The sequence below is a fragment of the Tympanuchus pallidicinctus genome, unplaced genomic scaffold (assembly GCF_026119805.1).
Source record: "Tympanuchus pallidicinctus isolate F22 unplaced genomic scaffold, pur_lepc_1.0 scaffold6, whole genome shotgun sequence".
NCBI lineage: Eukaryota > Metazoa > Chordata > Aves > Galliformes > Phasianidae > Tympanuchus > Tympanuchus pallidicinctus.
In genome coordinates, this window is record NW_026294780.1 from 41,816,008 (window position 1) to 41,843,548 (window position 27,541).

At 38.5% G+C, this 27,541-nt stretch overlaps 2 protein-coding genes across 5 annotated transcripts in view; both read left to right on the plus strand.

Moving 5' to 3' along the window:
* DGKH (diacylglycerol kinase eta) overlaps positions 1-18,388 on the plus strand; it is a 167,328-nt gene extending 148,940 nt beyond the window's left edge. For 2 of the 4 annotated variants that reach the window (XM_052705559.1, XM_052705561.1), the window contains 3 exons: positions 95-203; positions 1,620-1,750; positions 7,211-18,388. In XM_052705559.1, coding sequence (XP_052561519.1) covers positions 95-203; positions 1,620-1,750; positions 7,211-7,300 — 330 coding nt within the window. In that variant the 3' untranslated portion in view covers positions 7,301-18,388. The remainder of the gene's footprint in view (positions 1-94; positions 204-1,619; positions 1,751-7,210) is intronic. The other 2 variants (XM_052705560.1, XM_052705562.1) reach the window with 1 other exon arrangement.
* A 6,312-nt stretch (positions 18,389-24,700) lies between these two features.
* The window catches only part of AKAP11 (A-kinase anchoring protein 11), a 48,394-nt gene continuing 45,553 nt past the window's right edge, over positions 24,701-27,541 (plus strand). The window contains exon 1 of the mRNA XM_052705554.1: positions 24,701-24,816. The gene's annotated coding sequence lies outside the window, so the exon portion shown is untranslated. The remainder of the gene's footprint in view (positions 24,817-27,541) is intronic.

The window sequence follows — 27,541 nt, forward strand, 5'->3', positions numbered from 1 at the left end:
TTTTGAGATTAACTATGAATTACTTTCTCAAGTATGCTATTTAATTTAAAGTTAAAAGTTAATTAAAAGTAACTATGTCTATTCTTTCATGTAGGATCCCCCTCTGGATTATGCTAAAAGAAACAACAGAAGTACAGTGTTTCGCATAGTGCCAAAGTTTAAAAAAGAAAAAGTTCAGAAGCATAAGACCAGCCCTCAGCCTGGTATGTGTTCTGAAATTACAACAAAAATAGTTGCATTTGAGCAATATGTAATTTTGTGTTTAGGTGGGCTATTTTCTTCCTTTTTTTTGGTAAAAATTGAAATGCTGTACTCCATCAAACTGAAAACTCTTGACCCTGATAAATTAAAAGGCAGCTGAACTAACTTCTATTTTCATTAGGATGAAGATTTCCTTCAGTGAGTTTAGAAAGCATTCAGTAGCATCCTAAGACTTTCAGATGAGCCAAAGAACTATTGCACAAATATTTAGATAGCAGCTATTTTTGTCATGAAACAGGACCTGTGTCTTCACTGATGGTTACGGTTGATTAACTAAAAGTAATACAAGCCATACATAAACACATCATTTCCCCATGAAGCTTCAATTCAGGTTTTTCAGGTAAATTTCAGGAGCTGTGTGATGCCTTTATCACACTGGTTTAATTAACCAGTTATTCTTAAATTTCAGATGAATTTGAGTTCAGTAAGTTGGGCAAGTCAAACAAAAAGCCATGATAGCCAATATTGATCTTTTAATTAGTGGAAGCTGAACAAACTCCACTCTCCTCTCTTTCCTCTGTTATCCATGAACTTAATTCTTTAATATTATGTCCAGGAGTTAATCAGTGATCAAATGATCCTACAATTGTTTCTACATCTTTGTGTTTTTAATGGACAATCTGCAAAATTTGCAAAATTTTACCATTGTTGATTAGTCTTCTAGATTTCAGATTAGACTTCAGATTCATTTCTCTGCAAAACTAAATCAGCATTGGATGATGTGGCAAAATTTTACCAATAAGTAGCATAGCTGTTTTTTAGGACTAATGTGGGCAACTAACCTTAGAGAACAATGTTATACAGAGAGCTTATTCGTGGCCTGTGTAACACAGTAGCTTAAAGAATACTTGTAGCATTAATTAGTACTATAAAGTGTTAATTAAAACTGAACTTGCTTGCTGCCATTGCTATATATGAAGTATGTTTTATGTATTAATTTTATCTGTTGATTAGCTTTTGAAGGCTTTCTCCTCTCCCTGGATGATAACTAATACATTAATGGCATAAAGAAGAACGACATTAGATTTTGCGTCACTGATCCTAAGATGGTTTGATGTGAATTTGTGGAGACATGAGGTTTTAAAGGCTTTACTGAAGAAACTGTAGTAAAGCTGAAAGCATGGCTGCAAAGCAAAGAGCCCCAACTTTGTTTAGATACTTTCTCATGTTAACTGCTAACCTGTAACCTGCATGTAAAAAGGAAATTGTCGTTTTTTTTTCTGGAAATGACACTTCTAACCTTTCCCTTCGCTAGCACGGCAATTCTACTCTGTTTTCCATTCTCTTTGGCCTAACCTTTGCTTGTAATGCATTTGAGCATGTAGAAATTAAGGGGGTTTTGCTCTTAACTTTGGTAGTTCAAAAATGGGGCACAGATGAAGTTGCTGCTTGGCTGGATCTGCTCAGTTTGGGAGAGTACAAAGAAATCTTCATCAGCCATGACATCCGAGGCTCTGAGCTTTTACATCTGGAAAGGCGAGATCTTAAGGTATTTCCTTTGTGCTACTTTTCTGCTATTGACCATTTTCTTTGACAAAACGACAACCAACTTTTCTTCTTTCCCTGCACTTTTTATATGCTTTTAGCTTGGCTTACACTGTGCAAATATGCAATAAACTAATATGCGCTGTCCTTTGGCCTGAATTTCTTAGTGCTGAGTTGTAATTTGTAACCAGAAATACCTGTGTTATGAGAGATTTCCTTTTTACACCTTATGTAGAATGACAGCATTATAATTTATGTCACAGGAAAAGCGTGTTGATATCTTACTGACATCAGTGTAATACAAAGTTATCTTCAAGAGATCACTGTTTCCACTAATCAGGATCAGTATGGATCAGTTTCTTAAGCTGGTGTGATGATTTTGAATATATCTCCTGCAAGGTCAGCAGCTGCAAGCAGCTGACCTGCTTCAAGTGGTTTGTTGTGCATAAACTGGATAAAGTAAATTAATAAATGATGGCATTGGACGTACATGACATTGGCATTTGTGCATCACAGTTGACTTTCACAGTAGCATTTCTCATTCCCAACCAACCTCTTCCTGCTTTTAGCTATATAGATTTAAAAAAGAATGTTTTCTTTTGTCTTTCTGATTGCCTCAGAGTTTAGCAGAGAGAAATATTACCTAGCAATCTGAGATGGTTATTTGAGCCTGCTGGTCTTTTTCAAGAGTGATTTAAGTGCATCCATTGTATGTAATAGTGGCCATATCTTTGGGGATTCATTACATTAGTTTTTCCTGGAACTCAGTGGTAATGAGTTCTTGATAATGTGTTTTGCAACTGCTTTTAGCATATCAGAGAGGAAATAGGATACTGTATAAATGGCAAACATTTACATTTAGAGTGCAGGTCATCCTTCTAGGCACAGTGCTGTAGTCTCCAGATGTGGGCAATACCTTCAGGCAGATTAGCCATTTTTTGTAAAGTTTCTTACATAGTTGGCAGTCCTGACACTATAAGGTAGTGCTTGCATTCTGTGAGAGTTGCAGTAGAATGCAGCTGCTGATGTGTCTGATATGTGTTTAGTTGTTGCATATTATTTCTCCTGTTGGTTCTAGATCACATAAGCTTCTTTCTGTGGAAGCTAAATTCCTTTCTTTCAGGATTGTACAAGATAACCCCTTAATGCAGAATACTGCATGGCAGTCCCTCCAGGCAAGCAACTGTAATGCTCCAGTGATGGATATTACACTTAAAGTTTAACTGGGAAATTTAGCATCATACAATGCAAAATTCTGCTAAAATGTTAAGGAATGTTTATAAAAATACAATATCAAGTTTGTTGAAATGAAACAAATAGAATAGTTCAGTTGGTAATCAAGTTAAGATAATCAAGTTCAACTGCCAAAGATGGTGGTTAAGACCAATGTTAAGCTCAACTGAACTTAAATAACAGAATATAGCACTCATCCTGCTCATTACATCTGGATCCTGATCTCTGCAGGTAGATAATTAAGGGTTGCTCAGGAGTCCTGCGTTTTTCTGACCAGTGACCTGGACTAGCATCAAGGTAGAATGTGGTATGTAGAACAAGAGCTCAAGAGGTCACCAGCTGCCCTGCAAAATTTTTCTCCATTTTTTTATTGAGATGTGCAGATGAGTCTTCAGTGCTTCTGTGAGCAATACTCTACCTACAGCCTCTCCTCCAGTGCAAGGCTTGTGCTTTCTTGCCAGATTAATTGGCATAGTCATCGATTGACAGTCTCTCAATCCAAGTGCAGCATTTACCCCAGTGACCTTTCAGGTCTATGACAGGAAAAATAGCTGCTCATATTAATTCAATCCCTTGGGCTCACCTTTCTATCTGTGTCAGAAGTAGAAATGAAAAGCAGTAAGGAAAAGGAGTTGATGAAACTCTCTTCCTTTGCAAGTGTCACTGAAATAGATCGATACTTTAGCTGAAGAATTGGGTAGGATGTCTGTCTTCATATTCCTGCATAGCTTGTGGACCTATTCCAAGTTACTGTATGTGTGGCAGATAGCAAATGTTTGAAAACGAGGAACTGGATACCTCTGTCCATCTATTCCCTCCAATAATACCCTTTCTCTAGTCTCGTATTCATGATTTTAGTTAGGGCAAGCTTAGACTTTTGCAATATTTGATTTTCTTTCCATTGAAGAAGGCCTGGAAATTGTGAAATGTGCTGTAGAAAATACAGCAAGAGGCTCATTGTGATTATTTTTAGCCTTCTTTCATGATTAAATTCATTGGAAACTAGACTCTAAAGTAGATGTTGTCATTCTTAACATTGACAGCTTGTCTCTATATGTACAACTTAGTAATAATCAGAACTGCAACACATTTGCTTGGACTAGGGTGATGTTTCCTTAGAACTCTACAGCAGTGTTGTCTTCCATTAAGGTTTTCCATGTCTTTTGTCAGTTTAATGAGGAGTGGAAGGCTAAGAGTATGCTGAGGACTGGGAAATCTCATCTATGTCTTTTATAGTATCACTTTAAAGAGAAGTTCTTGCATGGAAAATGGTAAGATTTACTAGACTGTAGGAACTTGTGATGTCCTTTGACACTGATTGTGCCACTAGGGTAGGTTCTAATCTAGAAGATGTCAATAGTAAGCCCTACTTATATAAAATGCTTGGTAGCTCTACACTGGTGGTATGTTCTACCAGCAACATCTGTGGGGCAAACCTGGAATAAACGGTTGTTGGCTAAGCAGACAGAGGGCTAATCACTATTATGTAATGCAGATGAAAAACTCCATCAAGATGTTGCAATAGTTTTTATCACCTTTTTCTTTCCCAACGTTTTTGTGGTTTTGTTTTGTTTTGTTGGTTTTTTTGTTTTTTGTTTTTGAAGATATTTTGATCTTTCCCTGCTGAAGACAATCGAGACGGTCAAATTGGGTTGGGAGAGCATATGGAGAGGTTATCCCTTAGTTTTAAGGCCATAGCTAGGAAAAAAAAATAAACAAAAAACAGGCTGTTTTCTTTCTCATACTCTGGCAAGATATCCTTGGAGATCATTTTTTGGGAGATGCATGGAAGGCTTTTGTAGCAGACCTTTCTAGCCTGAGATAAGAGAATTTCTGCAGACTTCCCCAGATCAGTAGTAAACTGAGATAGCTTCTAGTGTCAAGAATATGTAACTCCTAATTTCCTTCAAACCAGTCTATTACACAGACATGGAAATTCAGAGATTGGGGGGTTTGGTTTGGTTGTGGGTTTTTTTTTTTTTTTTTTTTTTTTTTTGTGACATAATTTAGCATAAATTGTGGTAAATCTTTTGAGATTTGCTGGTCTCATCTACATTATAGCACGTTCAACTAAGACAGAAACAAAACTAAAATCTCTACTCACTATAGCATAGGCATTGTTGATGACACTTTGTGAAGGCTGGTGGAAAAAGTGGCTTGGTTTTCTGGGAATTTTATACTATCAGATCTTTTTTCTGATCTTTGAAGTCTGACAATATGTTGCAATGTTGCTTATCCAATAGTTCTACTTATGAGAACTGTTCTGAAAGATTTGGAAGTTCTTAAACTTACGTATATGTGGCTTCTTGCAGTTTGGAATGTGTCCTACAGGTTTTAAATTGGATGGAATTTCTGCCACAGAGCAGCAGGGGAATTTCAGTAGTTTCAATGCTCTTGCATGCTTTTGAGTCTTTGGAAAATTAAATTTAGCATAAATAAGAAAACATTCTCCAGCACCAAATTCATGATGAAAAAGGTTAATGTCATTGTTGGATGAGTTTAACAAGTTTGCCAGCTCTCTTAGCTTAAAAATCAGTGCTACTTTATAGTTAACTGTTTATTTTATTTTTCTCCACAAACTGATGTGAATATGCATTAGTGGAAACAAAATATAAATGCAATATGGAAAAATCAAGTATTTTTTTTCTGATAGCTTTATGAACAGCACTTGGTTTGGGGACTCGAGCACATTGTGAACTCTTTAATATTGACACCTTTGTGCCAAAGTGCTGTAACAAATGTTGGTGTATTGAAGTTATTTACACTTTTCTTCTGAAATAACAACCAGGTTTTTTTTTTATCTCTAACATAACAAGAGTTCAGCCTTGACTCTGAAAATTAATGCGCCTGTTTAATCTATGCTTTTACCCCAAAATAATTAATTCATGCCAACCTTTTCTTGCTTTGATGAAATGCAAATGCAAAGTGAATTGCACACTTTTAAATAATGTGCACTGCAGGTTTTCTGAGGTTTCTGTGACTGTAGAAGGGTAGATGCAGCCTTTATGTAAGCTTTTCAAAGAACGTTCCATATAGTTTCATCTTTTATTCTGTATGAAAACAATTATTTCAAGCCATTAATTCAACTCCATTCCTTTTTATGTCTTCATAATGGAAAAGTCTCCTACTAAAATGAAAGGATTTTTATTTCAGAGGGATAGGTAGAGAAATTTGTTCAGACTTTTCTTTAATCATGGTCTGTTTAGGTAAGGTTTATTCTACAAATTACTATACTGTTTGAATTCACCACTAGCTCAACATGACCAACACAAGGATTTTAAAGAGTTTTTCAAGGCTGGGTTTGACAGACAACAGAAGCAGGTTTTCACCAACATCAGATGAAAATTCATTAGTGCAGTTGGGGATCATTAACACAGCTGGGCATTCTGTTCTGTTTCTCTGACTATCGGACCAAGTAAAAATAGGAGAAGAATGTTCTCTAAGCTGTTACTAATGCTGGAAGAGTTTTGCTGCAAGAATTTCTTGCCTGTTGTCACTTAGGCAAAGATGGGTCCAAGAAACTGATATTAGAAATACTTCAACTGATATGTTTGTGTGAGTGGTGCCTGAAAGAGATCTGCATTTGTGTTTTTACCATTTCCTTTGGGATGTGACAATCATGTCTATGAGAAAATTTTTTCCAGCTCTCTAATCATCAAGGCAGTCCACGTTAGGAGGCTGAACCATTTTAGAATGAAAAACAAATGCTTACCTTTTCTATTGCTCTCTGAAGGGAAGTTGTCCTACATGTCATTACATCCACCTTCACTTGAGAAACTGGGGATGTGTGTGCTACTTGCTTCAGACAGACATCATAGGCCCACAGATCAAGTAACAGAGCTGGACAGAAGCTCTAATCCATCTCATCCTACCAAGCATTTGATTACTGCATTAGAGAGGAGGGGGAGATTGTTCATTTTTCTAGAAATTACGAAGAGACTTGTACTTAAAAGTCAAGCAAAAGATGTTTTTGAAAGACTGTAATACTTTCGGTTATATGGTTATTGCAGGTAAGTAATTTTCGAACAGAGATACACTGTGTGCTGTAAGCATTTTTTTAGGTGACATTTGCTAGAGCCATAGATTATTTTCAAGTTAATGTTGATTGCAGTTAGCGCATTTCTAGACATCTTTTGCACGGTTAGATAATAATCATGGCCTTTAAAAACAAGAAAAAAAAAGTAAATGACTTTTCTTCTTTTTCTCTCCCTTTTTTTCTTGATTTCTGTAGGACCTGGGGATAACGAAAGTGGGTCATATGAAGCGAATTCTCCAGGGAATTAAGGAGCTCAGCAAGAACACCCCTTTGTTTGAAGTGTAATTGTGCTGGTGCTCTCGGAAGAAAGGGAACATTGCTGGAGAAGCGAAGCCGTTGCAGGCACTTGGCTGTCTTTGTAGTTTATTGTATGGAAGAATAAGCGCTAGCGTGTTCGTACAGGCTAGCATTGCCCAGTACTTGTGTGGCGAAGAGCTTGTTGCAAGAGCATAAGAGAATTTGTGCCAAAAGAAAAAAAAAAAAAAAAAAAGAAATGGTTATGTGTTCTGTGAAGGAGTTTTCTCGGTGTTCACACTTGGCCAGTTCAGATAAGCACATTTTGGTAAATCAGTTGATGGTGAACTGCACTGACTGGAAAATATATCAAGAAACGATCGCTTTGCTTACATGCAGCTCAGTATGCCTCTCTCTTACAACGCAGCAAGATGCCGCCGTACAGCACGAGGTTGTCTGGTTGCCCTTCCTGGGCACAGATCCCCTACAGCTTCCTGTGCAGGAGCCTGAGAGGTGGCCGCTTCCGAGGTTCCACACGCGGGTCTGGCAATGCCTCAGGTACCAGGCGCTCACGGGCCACGCAGGATGGGGAAAGATACCTTCTTGTACTCTGAATGCCAACTATAATGCATGGTGTGCCTGCCTGACTTGTCTGTCATTCCGTTTGCATGACATATCTGATACTTTAAACACTTGAACAACTTTTATATCGGTTTGAATGAGAATTAATTTATTACTACTTGAGTGTCCTTTTTCGGTTCCAGGCACTTTTCTATTCTTCAGTGTTGTGTTATTCCTAAATGAGTTCTATGGCAAAGGATGTGTGGGTGTGGAAACTTGAGCATTTGTGCCATATTCAGCAAGTTGTATGCATTATATATGATTGGGACGTTGTACAGTTAGATTTTTAAATATACCATGTACAGAAGGTGTATCAGGTAACTAACTTATGAGTATTTTTGAAAGATCAGTACCTCACAAAAATATCAGTTGGCTTCCTGCATGGAAAATGATAAGGAATTTTCTCATGGTGCATTAAATGTAGTTATCCAGTTATCTTAAACATCCGTAGCATATCGGAGCTTTTAGGAACTAATGGTTTTATTTATTCTGCTGTGCAAAAAGCAGGTTGAAAGATTAACGAAAATTTCTTACAGGAAAATTCGATTTATTTATCACGCATAAATAAGGAAAGTGTTAAAATGTAGCAGCTGATTTGATTTTTGTGGGGTCAGCTTATACTCATTACTAATATACTATTAATTTAAAAAATTGTCTGTATGCATTTCTTTACAGAGGCATCAATTTATTTGTCAGCACTCCTACATCAGTAGATCATAAAAAAATTAAGAGAATCTGAAGTTTTACACTATGCATGCAAATACGATTCACATGCAAACTAGTAATCTGTGAGTGTTATAAGGTTAAAAATGAAAGCCATCTTTGTTTAGTAATTGCATTAGACTAGAGTTTATAAGGCTATTTACAATTTACTTAAACAAAACATAGCTTCATAATTGAATTTCTGGTTAATTTCTCACAAAGTATTAATCTAGTAGAAAAATAACATACATAATATCTAGGGGTTAAGACACACAGAACCTGCTTCAGTGGCTGAGATGAGATGATACTGCATCACACGCCAGAGAACTTGCACAGAACTGCTTGTCTTGCTGTTCTGATCAGTGCAGCTTTCCCACCCCAGGAACTCTTGATTTATGCTTTATTGAGTATCTTTGTCAATTCTTACAAGTTAACAACCATGTTAATATCTATTTCTGTTTTCCTAGTAGACAGCAGAATAAGGTTTCATTTGTTTTGCCGAAAGCTTTTCCTTACTTAAAGGGGACAACGCCAAGTACCACAGCCAGATTTTGTCCTCCATTTCTCAGGAGGTTGGCGAGATTCATCCCTTGGGAAGTCAGATGTGCTCCCCTCATTGTTCTATTGCAAGTAAAGTTAAAAAGGAGGAAGGCAAGCTTTGTTTATATCCATTTATAGTACTGCACGTTCTTGCTGCTGTAGCTTAAACCGTCACCGCTCTGGGAGCTTTGTGGACATAATTCATTGTTCTGGTCAACAAACAAAAGTAAAAGGCAATGCTCCATTAGTTTTTTGGTTCAGAAAGAAACAAAAGCCATTCACCAAGTGACATTATTTTCATGCTGTTGTATTAAAAGCATATGCAAACAATGGAAAGGTTTTTTCTTTCGTGTACTTGACGTTGACCCCTTTAATGATGACCAAATGTCATCTGCCGAGTCTTCACAAGTTACGTGTCCTTTTCTCTTTGTTTCCTTGTAAGCTAAGCTATATTTTAATGTGTGGCGCAATTCTGATGTGTCAGTGTTGTGGTTGATGATGTAGTTAGTCCACCTGGTCAAGTTGAGGATATAATTCATGATATTATTTTCTTTGCTTTCCTGATTCACTCTCCCCATAGCTTTCAGTCTTGCTATCTGCACTGCAGTAAGATGGGCTCTGGAACAGGATTGAGTTAAGGCCATGTGATGACAGCTATAAAGGCCTACACAGTATTAAAAAAAAAAAAAGGAGATGCTTTTAGGCAGGAAGAATGACAAAGTGTTGTTTTGGAATGCAGCTTTCTTATGACACTCTTCAAATTACCTCAGTGTAGGACAACTTGTCTTTACGAAGTTCCATTATTTTAAATGATCACCAAAGAATTCAATTTTGATTGTCCTAAAGCAGAGGGTTTTTTAAAAAAGTGCAAGTAGAAAAAGTAGTTTAGGCAACAGTTATGTTTTATATAATAGACGTTCAAGAGAGCACGTTTCATGCAACTCTATGCCTTAGAATAGTTTTGAATATCAGTTCCAAATGCGTTGGACAAGGAGGCTCAAAATATCTTACAGGATTTCTCTGTTGAGGTCGTGTTTTGTATCTGTGTTATGAGATGTGGCTTTTGTCAAGATTGATTTTCGAATGCAATGTTACTATCTCGTGATTATTGTAGATTTACAAGTATGTTTTTTTTCCCTACTGCTCTCAAAGTCCCAGCTCCCAGAACTGAGGACACACACAGTTTCATTTTTAACATACAGAATTCTTTATAATTTAATCTCGATGCTTAAGGCATTTCAAAGCATACTTTCTAACATTTCATAGAATCATCATAGAATCATAGAACGGCCTGGGTTGAAAAGGACCATAAAGATGTGGCTCTGGGCAGCCTGGTCTAGTGGTTGGCAACCCTGTCTGTGGGAGGGGGATTGAAACGAGGTGATCTTTGAGAGCCTTTTCAACCCAGGCCATTCTATGATTCTGTGATCATCTCGTTTCAACCCCCTGCTATGTGCAGGGTCGCCAACCAGCAGACCAGGCTGCCCAGAGCCACATCCAGCCTGGCCTTGAATGCCTCCAGGGATGGGGCATCCACAGCCTCCTTGGGCAACCTGTTCCAGTGCGTCACCACCCCCTGTGTGAAAAACTTCCTCCTAATATCTAACCTAAACTTCCTCTGTCTCAGTTTAAAACCATTCCTCCTTGTCCTTTCTCTATCGATCCTTGTAAACAGTCGTTCCCCCTCCTGTTCATAAACTCCCTTCAAGTACTGGAAGGCCACAATGAGGTCTCCTCAAAGCCTTCCAAAGAAGGTAAGCAACTTCCCTTGAAGTAGTTAATTTTCTGGAAAACTAGTTATCCCAGTAGCTTTTGTGGAGGCTAATTCAACTTGCTAGATTCAAGACAAAAATCACTATCCAGTACTCACTGGATTCATTTTTTTCTGTAGTCTAACACAACTCTACTGTCTGTCAGTGTACCTTAAAATCTATGAAAGCAATGCCAAGCAATCAGCATTTTTTTGAAGTGGATGGTATTCATAGAACCATAGAATGGCCTAGGCTGAAAAGGACCACAATGATCATTTAGTTTCATGTAGATGAATGTGCTCCACTTCAAAAAGAAGAGGAGAAGCAAGTTGTAAAATGGCAGCGCATTGCTCAGAGTGCTTTTGTTTTTCATCATTTTCCTATAGTTTTTTCCATCTAATTGCATTCAGGTGTCTTAGCAGCTTCTTATTTGGGTGATACAAATATTGCCTTGTAGTACATAATGCCTTTTTTTTAGAAACTGGATCACATCAGCCAACTGTGTGTTTCTAGGTTTTTGGTGTTTATTTTTGTTTTACGGTACTTTAAAGAAAAGCTTGTGCAAATTTTTTTTTATAAGATGGCAATTGAAAATTTTATTCATGATATATTTTTATGTATTTGCCCTTAAACAACATTTTTTCTCCCAAACACCAGCTTCTGTCAACGAAAAATATATTAAACTTATGGAAGAACAGAATGGAAAGCAGGTGTTCAAAAACCCTCCACGACTATTCCTAAGGATTCCTTACTTTGGGACTGGAGTAAATACCTTTGGGTCCTCTAAATAATAAATAGAACACATCCTTCTTTCTCCATCCCTGCCCAAAGAAATTCAGACTGAAATGTATAATTGTAATTCAGGCAAGAGGAATTGATTTTTCTTTTTTATTATGGCATATTTTGTATTTTCCTGTGCTCTTTGTATGGTAATACAAAACCTGCCAGTTTTTACTCTTTAATTGAACTCACTGATACTAATTCACTTAATGAAAAAGTCATAATGCCTTGATAATGCATCTTACTATGGGGTTAAATAATCCATATTTCTTATTGCATCTAGTTTTCTTTTGTAGAAGACTGGAACCTTTCCACACATAATATAAAAGTAAAGTATAAAACAAATAGGAGATGAAATGCAGCAACGTTGCCTTTAAAATAAGTTTAGAACTCTATATTAGGCATAGATAATTCCACAGTGGATATGTAAGAAAAAAACCTCCAGACCCCAGTGATTCCATTTTGCTCAATGTTTGCTATTAATGATTGCATTACTAATGTTTAGTGCTCTTTTTCCTTTGCTCTCCCCATGCCCCTGAGTATTAATTTATTGCATACAAGTTTGACAGTTCTAGTAACTAATAATTAGCAGTGTAAAGTCTGTTTGTGAAAGTTAATGTTACAAGCAATGCATGTTGTTGAGGAAAACAGTGCTGGAGGAATATATTCTGCTTACAACTAGGAGATCATCTGTCACTTGTGTAAGTGAGAGCCACAGCAAACTGTATGAAGTTTTTCTTTTATTTTTTCACCCCAATGTACCTCTCAACTGCATTGCTCTGAGTGTCACATTCGTGCCACGGGCTCTCCCATTTTTTGGTTGTTTTCTTAGATTCTGTGTTTTGTGGTATGATTTTCATATCATCAATTGTGATGCTGCTTATGCTCACTACTAAGATCTAACGTTTGCAGGAACTGTACATGATTGTATGTTTGTCTTAAGCAAAAGGAGTTTTTGATCACCTTAGGAAACCGAGGAGTTTGGACAAGACTTAAACTCTTCCTGCTGCCTCTTGAATGGTAGAATGGTAGTGTCAGCAGGATTGATAGAGCATAGAGTGGTAATTATCAGCTGAAAAACTTCACTGGTTACATAAAGTCCTTTATTTATATTGAGAACATAGTGTGCAACTCAATCTTTTTTACAAAAGGAGAAAACAATTTCTACTTCTTACTACTGTTGCATTAGGTTAAAAAGCTCTGTTAATGGGTAGCTTATGTACTTGAGATGCTCATTTCTGCCACACAGAAGCCCAGACTGCTCTCACAAAGCAGTCCAAAGTATTCCATTTGGAAGCCATCTGGAGAGTTCCAGGAGGCTTACAACCATTTAGAGCTAATACCAATGTTTATTGTGACTTTCCTAGGCTTAATGTGTTTGCCCTCAAGTTCATAAGCAAAGGGAATGTTTTTGAAAGTTGCATTTTTGAAGTCTTTGGAACTAAACTTAAAATTCTATCATAGAATCGTGGACTCATAAAATTATTTGAGATGGAGGGGACCTTTGAAGATCAGTTAGCCCAACTCTCCTGCAGTGAACAGGGACATATCATCCTTTATTATCACTAATAATAATAATAATAATAATAATAAAATATTAGCACTATTAAGACATTGGCAAACCAGCAAAATTCTGGCAGCTATAGTCCTGAGACTATTCTTGGTCAAATTGCAATCAATTAAGCTGCAGTGGTTAAAGAGCTTCCACCTTCAGAGCAATCAGCAGAAAATGTGTATATTTATGTGCTTTACTGATAAAAATCTATTGCAAATAATCAAAAAACTTCTCTCCCAATTGACACCACGTTTTTTATATAAGCACCTGGATCAGATTTTGAACCCATGGGGCCTAAAATCCTCCAAGTTACACACTTGCAATCTCCACCGAAAGCTGCATTTGAAAAGATAATGAAAGGAAAAGCAGTATGATACAAAGTGCTAAGCCATTTGATTTTTTATTTTTTTTTGTTAATAAATACAAACCTCTACAGTGCCCCAAATGCCTACTGTGAAGATTTAAAGGGAATTAACCCAGGGAGTTCTACTTTGAAACAACTAATTAGATTGGAAAACTGTTTAGTTATTAATTAATAACCTAACAGTGACATTAAAATGATTGTTTTTAGAATCATAGAATCACCGAATGGCCTGGGTTGAAAAGGACCGCTATACTGCTTAGTCAGACTTGACTGGATTTTCTACAGGCATCTGTCACTTGTGGACCTACTTCCTCACTTAGATTTCTGTGTATTTAAAATGTGCACTTAGGAAAACACCATCATCCATTTAGGACAAAATTACCATTTTTCCTGTCAAGCAGGAAAAAGGGCAGTTTCCGAACTTGCCTTGAAATATTTCCCTCCGTCAGGCGCTGTGTTCTATCCTGTCCTTTGAATCCTAAAAGAGGGGCTTCCCTAGAGCTGCCAAACACATAGCCAGTAATTTAATTTGCTGCTGTTTGTATGTCAGTAGGGCCTTTTTCTCATCGTAGGGCAGGATTCACAGCAGATTAGATGTGCTGCAAATGTTGTTTGTACATAAAGAGTACAAACCATTGGGGACTTGCAGGAGGAGAAGAGAGCCTGATCTTTGCAACAGAGATTTGATGTTTTTTCATCACTGTCCTCACACCCAAGTAATTTAATGACATCTTATACTAGCAGCTGCTGAATATCTATGGCACACCCTTTATACCTCCCAAAAAACCTCCTGATTTGTAACTTAGATACACATCAACTATCTTAATAAACAAATAATGTCTTAAACACCAGTAAAATCCAGAAGCTAAGTCAGCACTTAGTTATAGCTCTCCACTGATGGTTATTTTTTCAGAATACATCCGTTATTATTCTTTGCTCCGAAAAGATAGAAAGTTTCCCTAGTATGTACAGAGATGGTATCTTTAAACGAGGAATGCTACTGAATTGCATGAATTTGTTTGCAGTGTGTGTTTTGGCATGTAGAAAAGGTAGCTGATTTCTTCTAAGTGTGTTAGAGAGGTGCTCTTTTTAGCCAGGCTTTTCTCTTCAGTGAGCATTCAGCTTGTATTCATGATACAGGGGTGAGCCAATACTGTAATAGCATTCACTTATTTGCATGAGTGACTGCATAAAGCACACAGGCAAGTGGTGCAGAATGCACTGCATTCAGAAATGCAACACTGTCATCTTATGCACAACTCATATGTTTGGGTTTGAATTAAGTTCTGAAGCAAAAAGCTGAAATGCAACTTTTCCACCTATTTTAAAGAAATACCAATGAGGAAGGGAAAATATTCAACGTAATTTGCTCTGTTTTAGATAAATAAAAAACAATCACAGGCTCACTGGGTGATTTAGCTTGAAAGTGACCAGCGGAGGTCATCTGGTCCTACCAGCACACTCTGTAGCTTCTACTGTTCATTTTCACTTGGTCCCGTTCACTCTACAAGGAGATTTGTTGTTTTTGCAAATATGCAGAGTAAGGCCACGGATCTGTTGGCACTTAATGCACGCGCTTGGCTTCAAACAGCACTTTAGTCCTTCTTTGTTTTAGCATTTATATGTAAACCTCCAGATTTGGGTAGGTAGAAGTTGTTCCTCATGTGAAAGTTGTCTTCAGATTGATCAGTGATGAATTTCTGAATGCTGTACCTATGAATGTTGTTCTCTTGCCAGTATTGTATGTGCATGCCTGTATATATGCAGTATGTAGTTAGTAGTGTGTGTGTGTGTGCATGCACACTTGTACATATATATATATATATATATATACACCCTGGTTTTGCCCAATGTAAGGACACCAGCTTGTGTGCAGAGCCAAAAAACTTAAATGTATACAATGCTTGAGATGCTGCATTGTTTTTATGATAATATTTTTTATATGAGATGAATGGCAGGATGTTTACAGACGCTTGTTAATATTTAACTTATACAGCAGTGTGGCAGGATGTCTATGGTTGTTGTCAGCTGAAGAATTGTACAAGATTCTGGGTGAAATTTTGGCTTTGTACAAATCCTTGCCAAAACTCCCATCGATCTCACAGCGGCCAAGATTAAACCCCTCTGAATCCGTTGTTTACTGGCTGTTTTCCTACTGTGATATTATTATTATTTGTTTTGGAATGAGTGAAATGTATTTATTTTTCCCAATGTGAAATTTGCAGTTGCTGTTTGGATTTTTCTAGAGAACCTGCGAAATACAACACGTGGGAATATATGCCTCATCGAATGTACAGACTTTTTCATTGTTCTGGTCCTTGAATATGTCTATGAAAATTGCTTCTAAAAGACCTTTTGTAAGATTTAATACGGAATCTTCTAAAAGTAGATCGTGTTTCACACCTCTCTACAAAGTTGGCATGTAGTGTGGTAAGCGAAAATGAAGAAATATTTATTGGTGAATAGAAAGATGTCCCTTCTCTTTTCTACACCTACTGATTTCCTACAGCTCGCCTGGCTCTGTAGACCTGGAGTGAGTCACTTTAAGTACCTTATCCAAAAGTTCCTTATCTGAAAACATCCTTTATATTCTGTACAGCTTTAAACTTCTTGAGATGTGGAGGTAACTTCAGAGCTAGTCTGAAGGATGACTCTTGTAATGTTTCACAAGTGAATAAAATTATGCAAATATTAAGTAGGAGAGTAAATCAGACAACTGCTTGATATTAGAGAAATGGCTTGTTTAGAGACAGAAGGATCAGTTCTTCAGCAGTGGCAGGGAGGAAAATTACTGTAATGCAGTGCTTCCTAAATCCCTTTACAGGGTATTTTTTAATTGTGGATGCTATGAGTTTATTCCTCCAGTAGAAAGACGGAAGGCTGTGAAACAGCTGCATAAACACAAATTCATTTCTTTGTCTAAGGCTAAAAATATTGTTTTCAAACAAGAGCTGTCATGCACTGAAAAATATGTGTCCAGGACAGGTAAGTTGGTAATCACAGAATCATAGAATGGCCTGGGTTGAAAAGGACCACAATGATCATCTGGTTTCAACCCCCCTGCTGAGTGCAGGGCACCAACCACTGGACCAGGCTGCCCAGAGCCACATCCAGCCTGGCCTTGAATGCCTCCAGGAATGGGGCATCCACAGCCTCCTTGGGCAACCTGTTCCAGTGCTTCACCACCCTCTGTGTGAAAAATTTCCTTCTAAAACTTCCTCTTACCTATCATCATAGGGAGTCATCCCAAGGACAGAGCAGGATTTGTAAAATGATGTATTTACCAACAACATTATCAATATTTTATCGTATTACCCTGTAAGACTCATTCTGAAGACCTCTGTACAGAACACCCACCACTCCCAGGCATCTTTTTCTATATCTTTGTTTAAGAAAGGATAATATTTCAATTCACACTCATCCTGTTGCTAATGTGGAAGGAAGCTGGTTGAACTTTCTGGGAGTTTGTTAGCTATAGAAATTCCAAAAGAAGCAGCAGTGGTGGCAAGCAGTGAGCTCCTGGAGGATGCACAGGGCTCTGCCTGGGCTCACTGCTGTGCTAATGTCAATCTGACATGGGCATTAGTGGGAGCAGGTGGGTGCTCAAGTGAGCTGACAGCTTTCCTTTTGCATGCTCTTTGTCTTTCTGTAATTCTAATCAGGAATGGGTTTCAGGGCTCAGTGTTATTTGTCAGAAGGGCCGTGATGGGTACAGGATATCAGAGGGAATGAGGAGGGTGGGCAGTCGAGGGCCACAGGTTCTGCTTTTGGCTTCATGTGCTGAGGACTGGGGCAGGTGGGTTACCTCTGTGTGCCTCTCTTTCTCTGCCTGTGGGAGGGGGGATGCTCACCACTTGGTACAGCCCCGGATGCCTATAGAAGAGCAGTGGTATACAAGTGGCTAAGTTTTACTGACGCTGTTCTATGTAGCATAAATAATTTCGTCCACAACACTGCAAAGATTGCTTTTTTTCTGGTTTCAGCTCTGACTATTTGATGACCTACTACATTCTGAGTAGTCAGTTTTGAAGCTTAGCAATTGCTATGGCGCTGCAATTACACACATAGCGGGCTCTGTTTGCTGCAGAAAAGAGTAAAACTTTAAACTGCCTGACAAAACTTGCCAATTAAGTATATCTAACAGAGCAGGGGTGTAACTTTCGGCTTTATTTACTTGTAATAATGGTAAGGAACAGTGAATTTTGTTTGTTTACATACTGTTTACAATGGCACAGTTTTATTTTTAATATATAAAAACAATTGAGGTATTTATTGCATATACTATTTTAAAGATGTTTTATGTGTTTTCACCTTTGGAATATATTGTTACATTTCCTTGTACAGATAATTTGGGTGGCTTTGTTAATATAGTTAGTAATTTTTATGACTACTAAGTGACCAGTTTTCCGTGCCTTTTTATTGTTGGATGCATGATTACATATTTATTATTGTATGGAAGTCACTGAGATGTGTATTTTTGTATTCTGCTGGAAGCAATGGTTGATTTTATTGTACATGATAAAAGATGCCTTCCATATTGGGCACTCATACGAGATCTTCCTTCTCAAATAAACAGAATGCATTCAATGTACGTAAGTCTTTGAATTCTTTCTGTGTCTGGAAATTGATGGAGATCCTTGATCATTACACTGAATTTTAAATGTTATCCGCTCAAAATGTGGGCCAGCAACGACGTCATCAAATCTAAAACAAAATTCCCCACTGAAATCAATACAAAAGTAATTTCTTGGCACAATGTAAGCCTTTGTAATTTAAAAGAAAAAACTGTGTATGTTAAAACTAAATAAAATGTGGATGAATGACTACCAAGCATCATTTCTGTTCAGTCTGCCACATGCTGCACTGAAATTGTTTTAAATTGCAGGCTTTGAATGCAGCCTTTGAAAACACTTTATATGGCTACGTGCAAGGCCACATGTAACTTGTAAGTAGGTCACTCTGCATGTAGGTGTTTACATTTGCACGGATCTTCCGCTAGGTCTTGCTGGCATACACCATATTAAATGTAAAAATAGACTTACATTTGCATCCATAGTAACAACAGCCATTAAAACATAATATACAGTAGTGCCCATTTCTCCAAGGTCAGCAGCAGTAAAGCAAACACATTTTCCCCAGCGGTGTATGCTGAACCTCTGTAACACCAATCCAGGTAAACAGTCACTGGAGCTTATTCCATGCTAAGACCTGAAGACAGAAGGTGATTCTGCAGGCAACGATCAACTACCATGTTGTGGGTCAGTAAGCTATTAGGTTAGCACTTAGCTCAAGGCATGACGTGAGAGTAACTGTGATGGTGGATGGCAGAAGACGAAGTCCAGCGTACGTGAGCTTAAGCTGGTTGTTTGGGGCAAGTCCTGGAGCTGAGATCCTGTTGTCCTGACGTGAATGCATGTGTGAGAGGCATGTTTATGGATAATCTGGATTGTTTAAAGGTCAGAGCTGGAAGTTTTAATGCACAGTGAATTCCAGGTGCTTACAAATCTTGTAGCACTGAAGCCTGTACTTTAATTCTGAGCGCTTCTTGTGTGTATTCCATTTCTTTAATGTAGACCATGCAAAAAGTTGGTCTTCCACCTGTTTTTGAGCTCCCTTTAAGTACCAGAAGGCAGCAATAAGGTCTCCCCAGAGCCTTCTTTTCTCCAAGCTGAAAAACCTTTCTTCATAGGAGAGATGCTCCAGCCCTCTGATTATCCATGTGACCTCCTCTGGACCCACTCCAGCAGCTCTGCATCCATCTTGTGCTGGGGCCCCAGGCCTGGATGCAGGACTCCAGATAGAGCCCCACAAGGGCAGAACAGAGGGAGATAATCCCCTCCCTAACTCTGCTGACAACCCCTCTTTTGATGGAGCCCATCAAAAGGCCATGACTGGCCTTTTTGGCTGCAAACACACACTGCTGGCTTGTGTCCTTGTGTCAGATAGTTAAAAAAAAATCCTAGTTAAATGGGTGAGCTTCATACTTCAGCATATATTTTAGTTGTTGTGCCATGTAATCATTTCATTAATGCCAGTGACAGTGAATTCTTGATGATAAAGACTTTGAAATTGTTAACTTTTAACTCCCATGACAGAACTCATTAAAATCTGAAAACAAGAGATGGGAGTCATGAAAGAGTTCATATTCGATCTCCTGAATGCATGAAACCCCTAGAAGAAAGTGTACAGGAATTCTTGCCTGTTCAGTTTATCAAAAAGAGTCATGTAGGAAGAAGAAACTGAAGAGAGATCCCCTCAGTGCCAGCAAAGGTCATGAAGCAGATCATCATGACTGCCATCACATAGCATGTAACGGACAGCTTGGACCACAGCAATCCCATGCAGTTATACAGGCTTGGGGAAGAGTGGCTGGAAGATCGCCCTGCAGAATAGGAGCTGGAGGTACTACTGGTCAATAGCCAACGGAACATGAGCCAACAGTGTACACTGGTGGCCAAAAAGGCCAATGACCTCCTGGTCTGCATCAGAAAGAGTGTGGCCAACAGCATCATGGAACATGGCACTTGTACATGGCACTTGGTGAGGCCGCACCTTGAGCACTGTGTTCATTTTGGGACCATTCACTACAAGGACAGTAATTTGCCTAAGTGCAAAGAGCAACAAAACTGATGAAAGAGCTAAGAAACAAGATCTCTGAGGAGTGGCTGAGGGACCTAAGGTGGTTTGGCCTGGAGATAATGAGGGAGATCTCATCGCTCTCTACAGCTACCCGACAGGAGGCTGCAGCAAGGAGAAAGTTGGTCTCCACTGTCAGATGACAAGTGACAGGATGCAGGGCAGCAGCCTCAAGTTGTGTCACGAGAGGATTAGATTGGACATTTGGAAGATTTTTTTCACAGAAGGAGTGGTTAGACATTGAAACAGTCTGCCCAGGGAAGTGGCAAAATTACTGTCCCTAAGATATGTTGAAATGGAAGTTGGTGATGTGGTTTTGTGGTGTTCTTGTTAGTAACAGTTGATGATTGGACTTCATGATCTTAAGGTCTTTCCCAACCTCAGTGATTCTATTTAAAAAGGTTAAGTAGGCACGGAGAGACAAAATACAGGAGGAAAATTGAAACTGGTGGCATTTTGAGCAACTCCCTCACTTCTTGTTAGTCTTGTTGGCTTTTCACATACGTGTATGTGGTAAAAAGAAGGAACAAAACTAATTCAAGATGATGCCAATCAAGCCACTGGAAGTTTGTGTTTATTGTGTTTGTGTTCCCATGTCCTGGAAACAGATGACGGAGTGTGCTGTTAACCCAAACTGGTTGAGTAATTAACTACTTGTTTGTACTGTTTCTTCTGGAGTAATTACTGGTGGTTTTTGAACTACGTAATTGCAGTTCTGATCATATTTGTTGGCATACTTTTAGGAAATAAAATTACCCATGGTAAGTAGGACCTTGTTCACCCCAGTCACCTAATGGCAGGAAGGCTTCACAGATCAAATTTGCATGTCAAGCATTACAGCACAAAGGAGGTGCAATATTTTCTTTCCCAGCGGAATGCACAACACATGAGTGAGAGCAGCAGCTGATCAGTGTTCTCTTCTTCTGAACAGGAACTAAGGGGATCTACAAGGAAATGCATATTTCTTTTTATAGGGGGAGATATGGATAGATTTCACAGTGATGAAATGGGACATCCTAGAATGTGGCAGCTGCACTTCCGTATTGAAGCAGCAGGATTTCTGCTGGGGCTTTACTTTATATTATTTCCCTCATCTGTCAGCAGCATAGAGCTGTGCTTGCACATACTGCCTGATCCCATGTCTCCACCGTGCCCTTTAGCTGCTATTTTCCTCTTCCATGTCTCAGAGCTTTTCAGTTGTTCTCAGCCTGCTGTCATTTCTCAATTAAAGTTTGCAAAGTGCAATTTCCTTTATTCAATTTCATTGAAAACAAAACAAAACAAAACAAAACAAAACAAAACAATCTTCTGATTATTTAGTGTAACAGCAGATATACATCCTCCTGGCAGTCGTGCTGTCCTCTGAGTAATTCTGTTCATTAATTAAAAATCACACATTTAACACCTCTGAATCCCTCACACACTGTCCCTGGTAAAAGCCTGCTAATGTTGTAACTGCTTAACAAGCAGCGTGTTTTCTCACATGCTGCCAAAACTGTCCCTCTATGGAAGCATTCAGGTCTCTGAAGGTCAAGTCAGCAAGCTTTTGTACTGAAGTCTGCAAACAGCTGCTTCTCTGACACCAGAATATGTGCTTTTAACTTACTCTTGATGACTTACTTCCCAGCTGTTCACCTAACCCCATGGGTTCAGTCAATGAGAATCACTAGGTGAATATTTTCAGGTGAGTGAAATGATAGAAAATTCAAGAGTGGCTGAAGATTCCATGGAGCTACTCCTGAAACGCAGCTTGTATGGAGTGGGGGAAGCTGCAAATTTAAGCATAGTAATTTCACTTTTTATTTATCTGCAAAAAGAGCTTGGTGGGTAATGCTTTCTAGCTAGATAGTGCCTTATAGATTTTCCCAGCTTTTAAAAGCACTGAGAGGGGCAGGGGGGTTCTGGGATCTAATCCTCATTTGATCCAGATTTCAGGTCTAGAGGAGAGTGCCATAAATCCAAGGAAATGTTTACACACACGGAATACTTGACGTAAGAGATGGGATAACACCAAACAGCATTGACTGCCTCATAAAATCCAGTTCAGACCTGAAATTGTTTTTCCTGGTGGCAGTTAAGGTCAAACATGTCATTTTTGATCTTATTTATTACAGAAAATAACTGAATGAGTTAGATGTGAATTAAAATCAAATATGTTTCTTGAAGAGTTTATTAAAGAATCAGTTAAGCAAGGGGAGATGGAGTAGACAGTACTTGTGCCAGTCCTGCTTCACCACAGCATCTAGAAATGAACAGTGTAAATTCTACAGTTTCAGTGTAAAGCCCTCCCCAGGTTGTATTAGGAAGATAAATAGTGCTTTACAAATCAAATGTCTTCAGTATGAAATTTTCAATATAATTGCATCTCCCTGTGGCCACTCAGCCATGAAAATGATTACTCTGTGATTCCAGGTTCTTGAGCCTATTTAAAATATTGATAGGAATATTAATTAAATTTTCCAAACACCGTAGATAGGGCAGCCTGGGCAAATGAGCCTAAATTCCTCAAAAATACTGTAAATATTAATTATGTCAGGAAGATCCACCACCATTTATTTCTCAGTCAATAAGAACCATAATTAATGGCTGACTAAGCTCAATTAAGGTTTGATGAAGTGGTATTTCTTAAATAGAGATTAAATTATTAACCCATATTATTTGCCAGTAAAATAAACAGTGGGTTATGTCTTATTTACCAGAAGTAAATTCCATTTTGAAATGCATGTATTTTGAAAGTAAGATTCAGTGTCCTGTGGGTTCTGAGATGGCCGGTCGATCTGAGATTTTATTCAAGATATTTTCTCTTGATGGATTACATGGAGAAAAGTCCGGAACACCAAACTTAGTGTTTCTTTTACAAAGCTTAACCTAGTAACTAGCTTTTGATATTCAAATCAACCCCTGGCGAAGTGGAAAGAGAGAAGATATTCATTAATTTAAGATCCTCAGTAGACATAGTTGCTTTGTGACTTGTGGGAGCCTGATCCTTTAATTGGTTCTGGGTTGATGGAAGAGATCTGCCTGGAACAAACCACAGGAACCATCACTGGAAAGGTGTTACATGACATTTTACTTATTGTTAACATACCCGCTGCAGTTGCGGGTAGCTTCCTATCTCCCATATTAAACAGACAAAAATGAGGATGTTAAGCTGCCAGAATTCTGAATCTCATCTTTACGTTTTCTCCCATCTTCCCCTTTTGATTGTAAAAAATAACACTGAAACAAAAAGGCTGTTGGTAACACCGCCTTCCACTCTGCCTTTCCTCTCAGTAGCTTTGAGGGCATCCAACACCACACTACCTGCGAGTCTATGACTGCGTTTTTAGAGAAAGTCCAAGATTTTTTATGGGATGGAGCCCAGGGATGAGGAAATTAACTTCTGGAAACTCAGATGATTGTGTTGTAGTGTACAGAATCCGTCTTTAACTGCTGTGCCTTTTGTTAAGTTGAAAATACTGCCCCAAATGTCTCTTGTTTATGATCACCACATAGGATACCACATCAGCTGAGCAATTGTAACTCTGCATCTGTCACAGTAAGTACGGAAGAAGTTTAAACTAAGGGACAGCAAGAGCCTGCATGCAGATATTTTCATTTATTAACTTGATCTGATGTCTAAACAACCTGATAAATCACCTCTAATATTTATGAGGTGAGTACAATGTCCTGTGATTCCACTGCACTGTAATAAATGACAATTGATACTCCCCGAATTCCTCACAGAATAACATTATGTATAAAACACTTACACAACTTGAGCAAATTACACTTTTAATCCTTTGTTACATACTGAACCAGAAGGGATTTCCAATTTCCTTTCAAAGTAGGCCACCTAGCGCTTACAGAGCTACATCACAGGTAAAAACCTATAGCAACTTGTTCCCTCATCTGCACTCCCCTTAAAGCACAAAGCTGCTTGCTACTATTCAATCCATACTATGAGTTATGTTATAATGAAAGCTAAAAAGCAGAAATTTCAGACTGTGACTTCGCATCAGCTGATCTTGCCTGTTCCTTGCCTTGCTCTCTGCTGCTCACTCAGCTCCAGCACTGTTTTCTGTCAGACCTCTTTGCCAACTACTGTAACTCCCTAACATGGTCAAGAACAGGCAGTGACCACAGCAGTGTGATAGGGATCCTCTGGGTTAATTGAATTAAATCAGCTTTAGTTAGAAACACCAGCAACTTCTCCTTCTCCAGAATGCCATCATGCAGCTATCACAAGAGAGAAAAAACCCCACTCCTTTAACAAGTGCTATTAAAAAAACATGAGCTAAGCTGTTTCCATACTGGAACGTGACATCACCAAAGAAAGTCAAACAGCCTCGCTTGAAATGGTGCTGGCTAATTTTGTAGCTGCCTGATTAGTTCCTGATGATAGCTATTGATGTAACCAGTATCCCAGGAGAGACTTTCTGCCAGCTTTCTAAAGGAGCTCTTCTTCCTCCTCCCAGTGGGACAAAAGCAGAAAAACCAACCACCTGTAGCCATTCAAGGTCTACAGCACTTTTCAGAGCGTGCCTAAATTCTGGGCGATGGTCAGTCCTGTCTGCACTTTGCACTGGATAGATATTCTCCACCTTAGCAAAATTCTCTCTGTCATCCCAGTTGAGAGGTGAGGTGTTGTCTGTTTGTATGTTTGTTTTGTGCCTATGTAGTGACTGTAAATACGGAACAGTTCAGCCCTGCACATGGTATAGCACAGCCAAACTCAGCATGGCTGACTTTGCATTTGACTGTCAGCACTGCATGGCTGCCAGAGCATTTGACAACATTTTCTCTCTTTTTTCTTTTTATTTTTTTTTTTCTTTTTCTTTTTGCACAGGTTCAGCCTTTCAGGTACAGCTTTGCTTCCATTGTGTCAAAGATCAGCAGTCTGTCATAGCTGGCTTTCTAAGAACTGCAGAAATTTTACTTAAAACCAAACCAAATAAATCATAATGCTGTTTAGGGGATCAGATCCGTATCAGCAACACCTACAGAAATCCTGTGTCTCAGACTATAAAACTTCAGAAAATTATTAAGCATCAGAAGTTAAAAATAAACGTTTCCTATACTTGGTCTGAATCAGATAATGGGCTTTTTTTGCCCCCTCATTAACGCATCTTTTGTTTAGTACTGCTAAAGATGGAATACAGGCTGGACTGTTAGACCAGCATGATGGTATTCCTGCTGCGATAAGGAATTTAATAGGAGGGTAAATCTGAGCTGTTTTAGGTCATAAATTTAAAAAACTATGGAAAAATTCTGATGTTTATAGAGTAAAAAATCGTACTATATACTACTGTATGCGTATGTTGTGCAGCTGCTTGTCAGCTACTTCAAAGGAGATATGTCTTTTGTCAAGGTATTGATAGAAGATACTGACAGAATACCTTGTCCCTACTAAAAGCGTTTGTGCATGGATGGATATAACCTCTGTATCAGTGCTCCTCAGTTCTTTGTCTTGTTTGAAGAACTGTACTTTTGATGTAGTTTTGAATCATCCATAGTGACAGGTGGTTGAATAAAGAGAGGTGTGCATGGTTACACTTCAGCTGAATGTCAGATTTTGTGTAACGAATATAGTCTAAAAGATAGCGATCCTTTATGTACAAGGAGCACGTGAATGTTTTCACTTAGGTTTTTCTTTCTAATAAATCAAGACATAGTTCACAAAAAGCCATACAGCATTGCTTCAGGATTGGTGTAAGGAACATTGTTTGGGAAGCACCTAAGAAGTACTTTGTAGTACAGAAGGGGGAGGGTGCCATTTGCAGTAGCTTTAAATTTACTTTCTGATTTTTCAATGCTTCTGAAGCCCGGGGGGCCATAATGATCTGTTGATACTGTCTCTCTTCAGCAGCAGTCCTAGCTCTGACACATCTCCCATACCTGCACTGCGCAGCACTATCTATCCTGAATAGAAATAGAATACACCCACACTAAAAGTCAAAAGCCTCCTTGGAACTCCTCATCTTAATGAAAACAAGACACTCTCCATTACTTCCACTGTGTGAAAAACTTCCTCTTAATATCTAACCTAAACCTCCCCTGTCTCAGTTTAAGACCAGTCCCCCTTGTCCTATAACTATCGTTGTCCCCCTTATCCTATCACGATTGTTTTATGCTATTTTTCAATCTTGAGAAACACAATTTGCTGTCACAGTCATCTGAGCTTTAAGAATAGGTTCCCATGGCCTTATATGTTCATGGAATTAACTGTTCTGCAGTTCTTAGTTTCTCAGAGTGCAATTAAAGCACACATCATCACTGTCAGCCATTCCAGTCTACCTCCATGGTTGCATCAGTAAACACGGGTGATCTGGGACTTTCAAATGTATTTTGATTACTTCAACCTGCTATTTTAAAAGTAAGTTACTACACTAGCTTTCCAGACTGCATTTACTGCATATCATATTTTAGCAACGCAGAAATATGGAGAAGCTTGTTATTAGAAGCCACAGTCTGTTCCATTCCCCTGCAGTTTTACTTGTTGAAGCCAAATGATGGAGTTGCTTTTTCTAGAAATTGCTGCATTTGGTTTTCTTCAAGTTGCACCTTGACTTGTCTAGAGGACATTACAGACATTACTGTGATCATTAAGCATATTTCTTGCAGAGGTTTTTTAAATCATTCTTATTTAGAGTTGGGTAGAGTTGGGTTTATGTTTACCCTGTCCACTGGCCCAACAGACCCAGACCTTGTATTCCATAAACATTTCAGCACACAGTTAGTGCATATAATAAAGGTGTATTTAGAAATCAGGAGCGTGTGGAATAACTATCACTGTAAATCTGTAGATAAACTAGATGTATTCTGAAGATATGTTTCAGACTGCTTATTTACATTTGTCATTTCTTGCCTCTGCAACAGCTGAAAAATTAAATTGGTTCTAAATAGGCTGTGTAAATGTAGCATTTCTGAGCTCAGGAATTTTCCTGAGAAATCATCATTGGGAAAATGACAGATAGCCTTCAGTAAAGATCGCTCAGAAACAGTTACTGAGAAATCTTACTGTAGTAGGGCAGAACTCACAGAATATCTTACAGGCATTTCTGTTCTTTGACTCATTCTAGACAAGATGTTCAGTCTCCAAACAGCGATTTGTAAAGAGGTTCTTGGAACACAGCTGTAGAGAGTGGCTATTCTGCACAATAGCAGCAGCTGGGATAATAGTTTTCTTTCTGAGACAAAAGACTTCTAGGGATATATATATATAGAGAGAGATAGAGAGATAGAGAGAGAGAGAGAGAGAGTGAGTATACTTATTTGAGAAGCTAATGATAATTTTGCAGAAGAGAAAGCTCCAGGGAGATCATATTGTGGTCTTCCAATATTTGAAAGAAGGGGAAATGGCT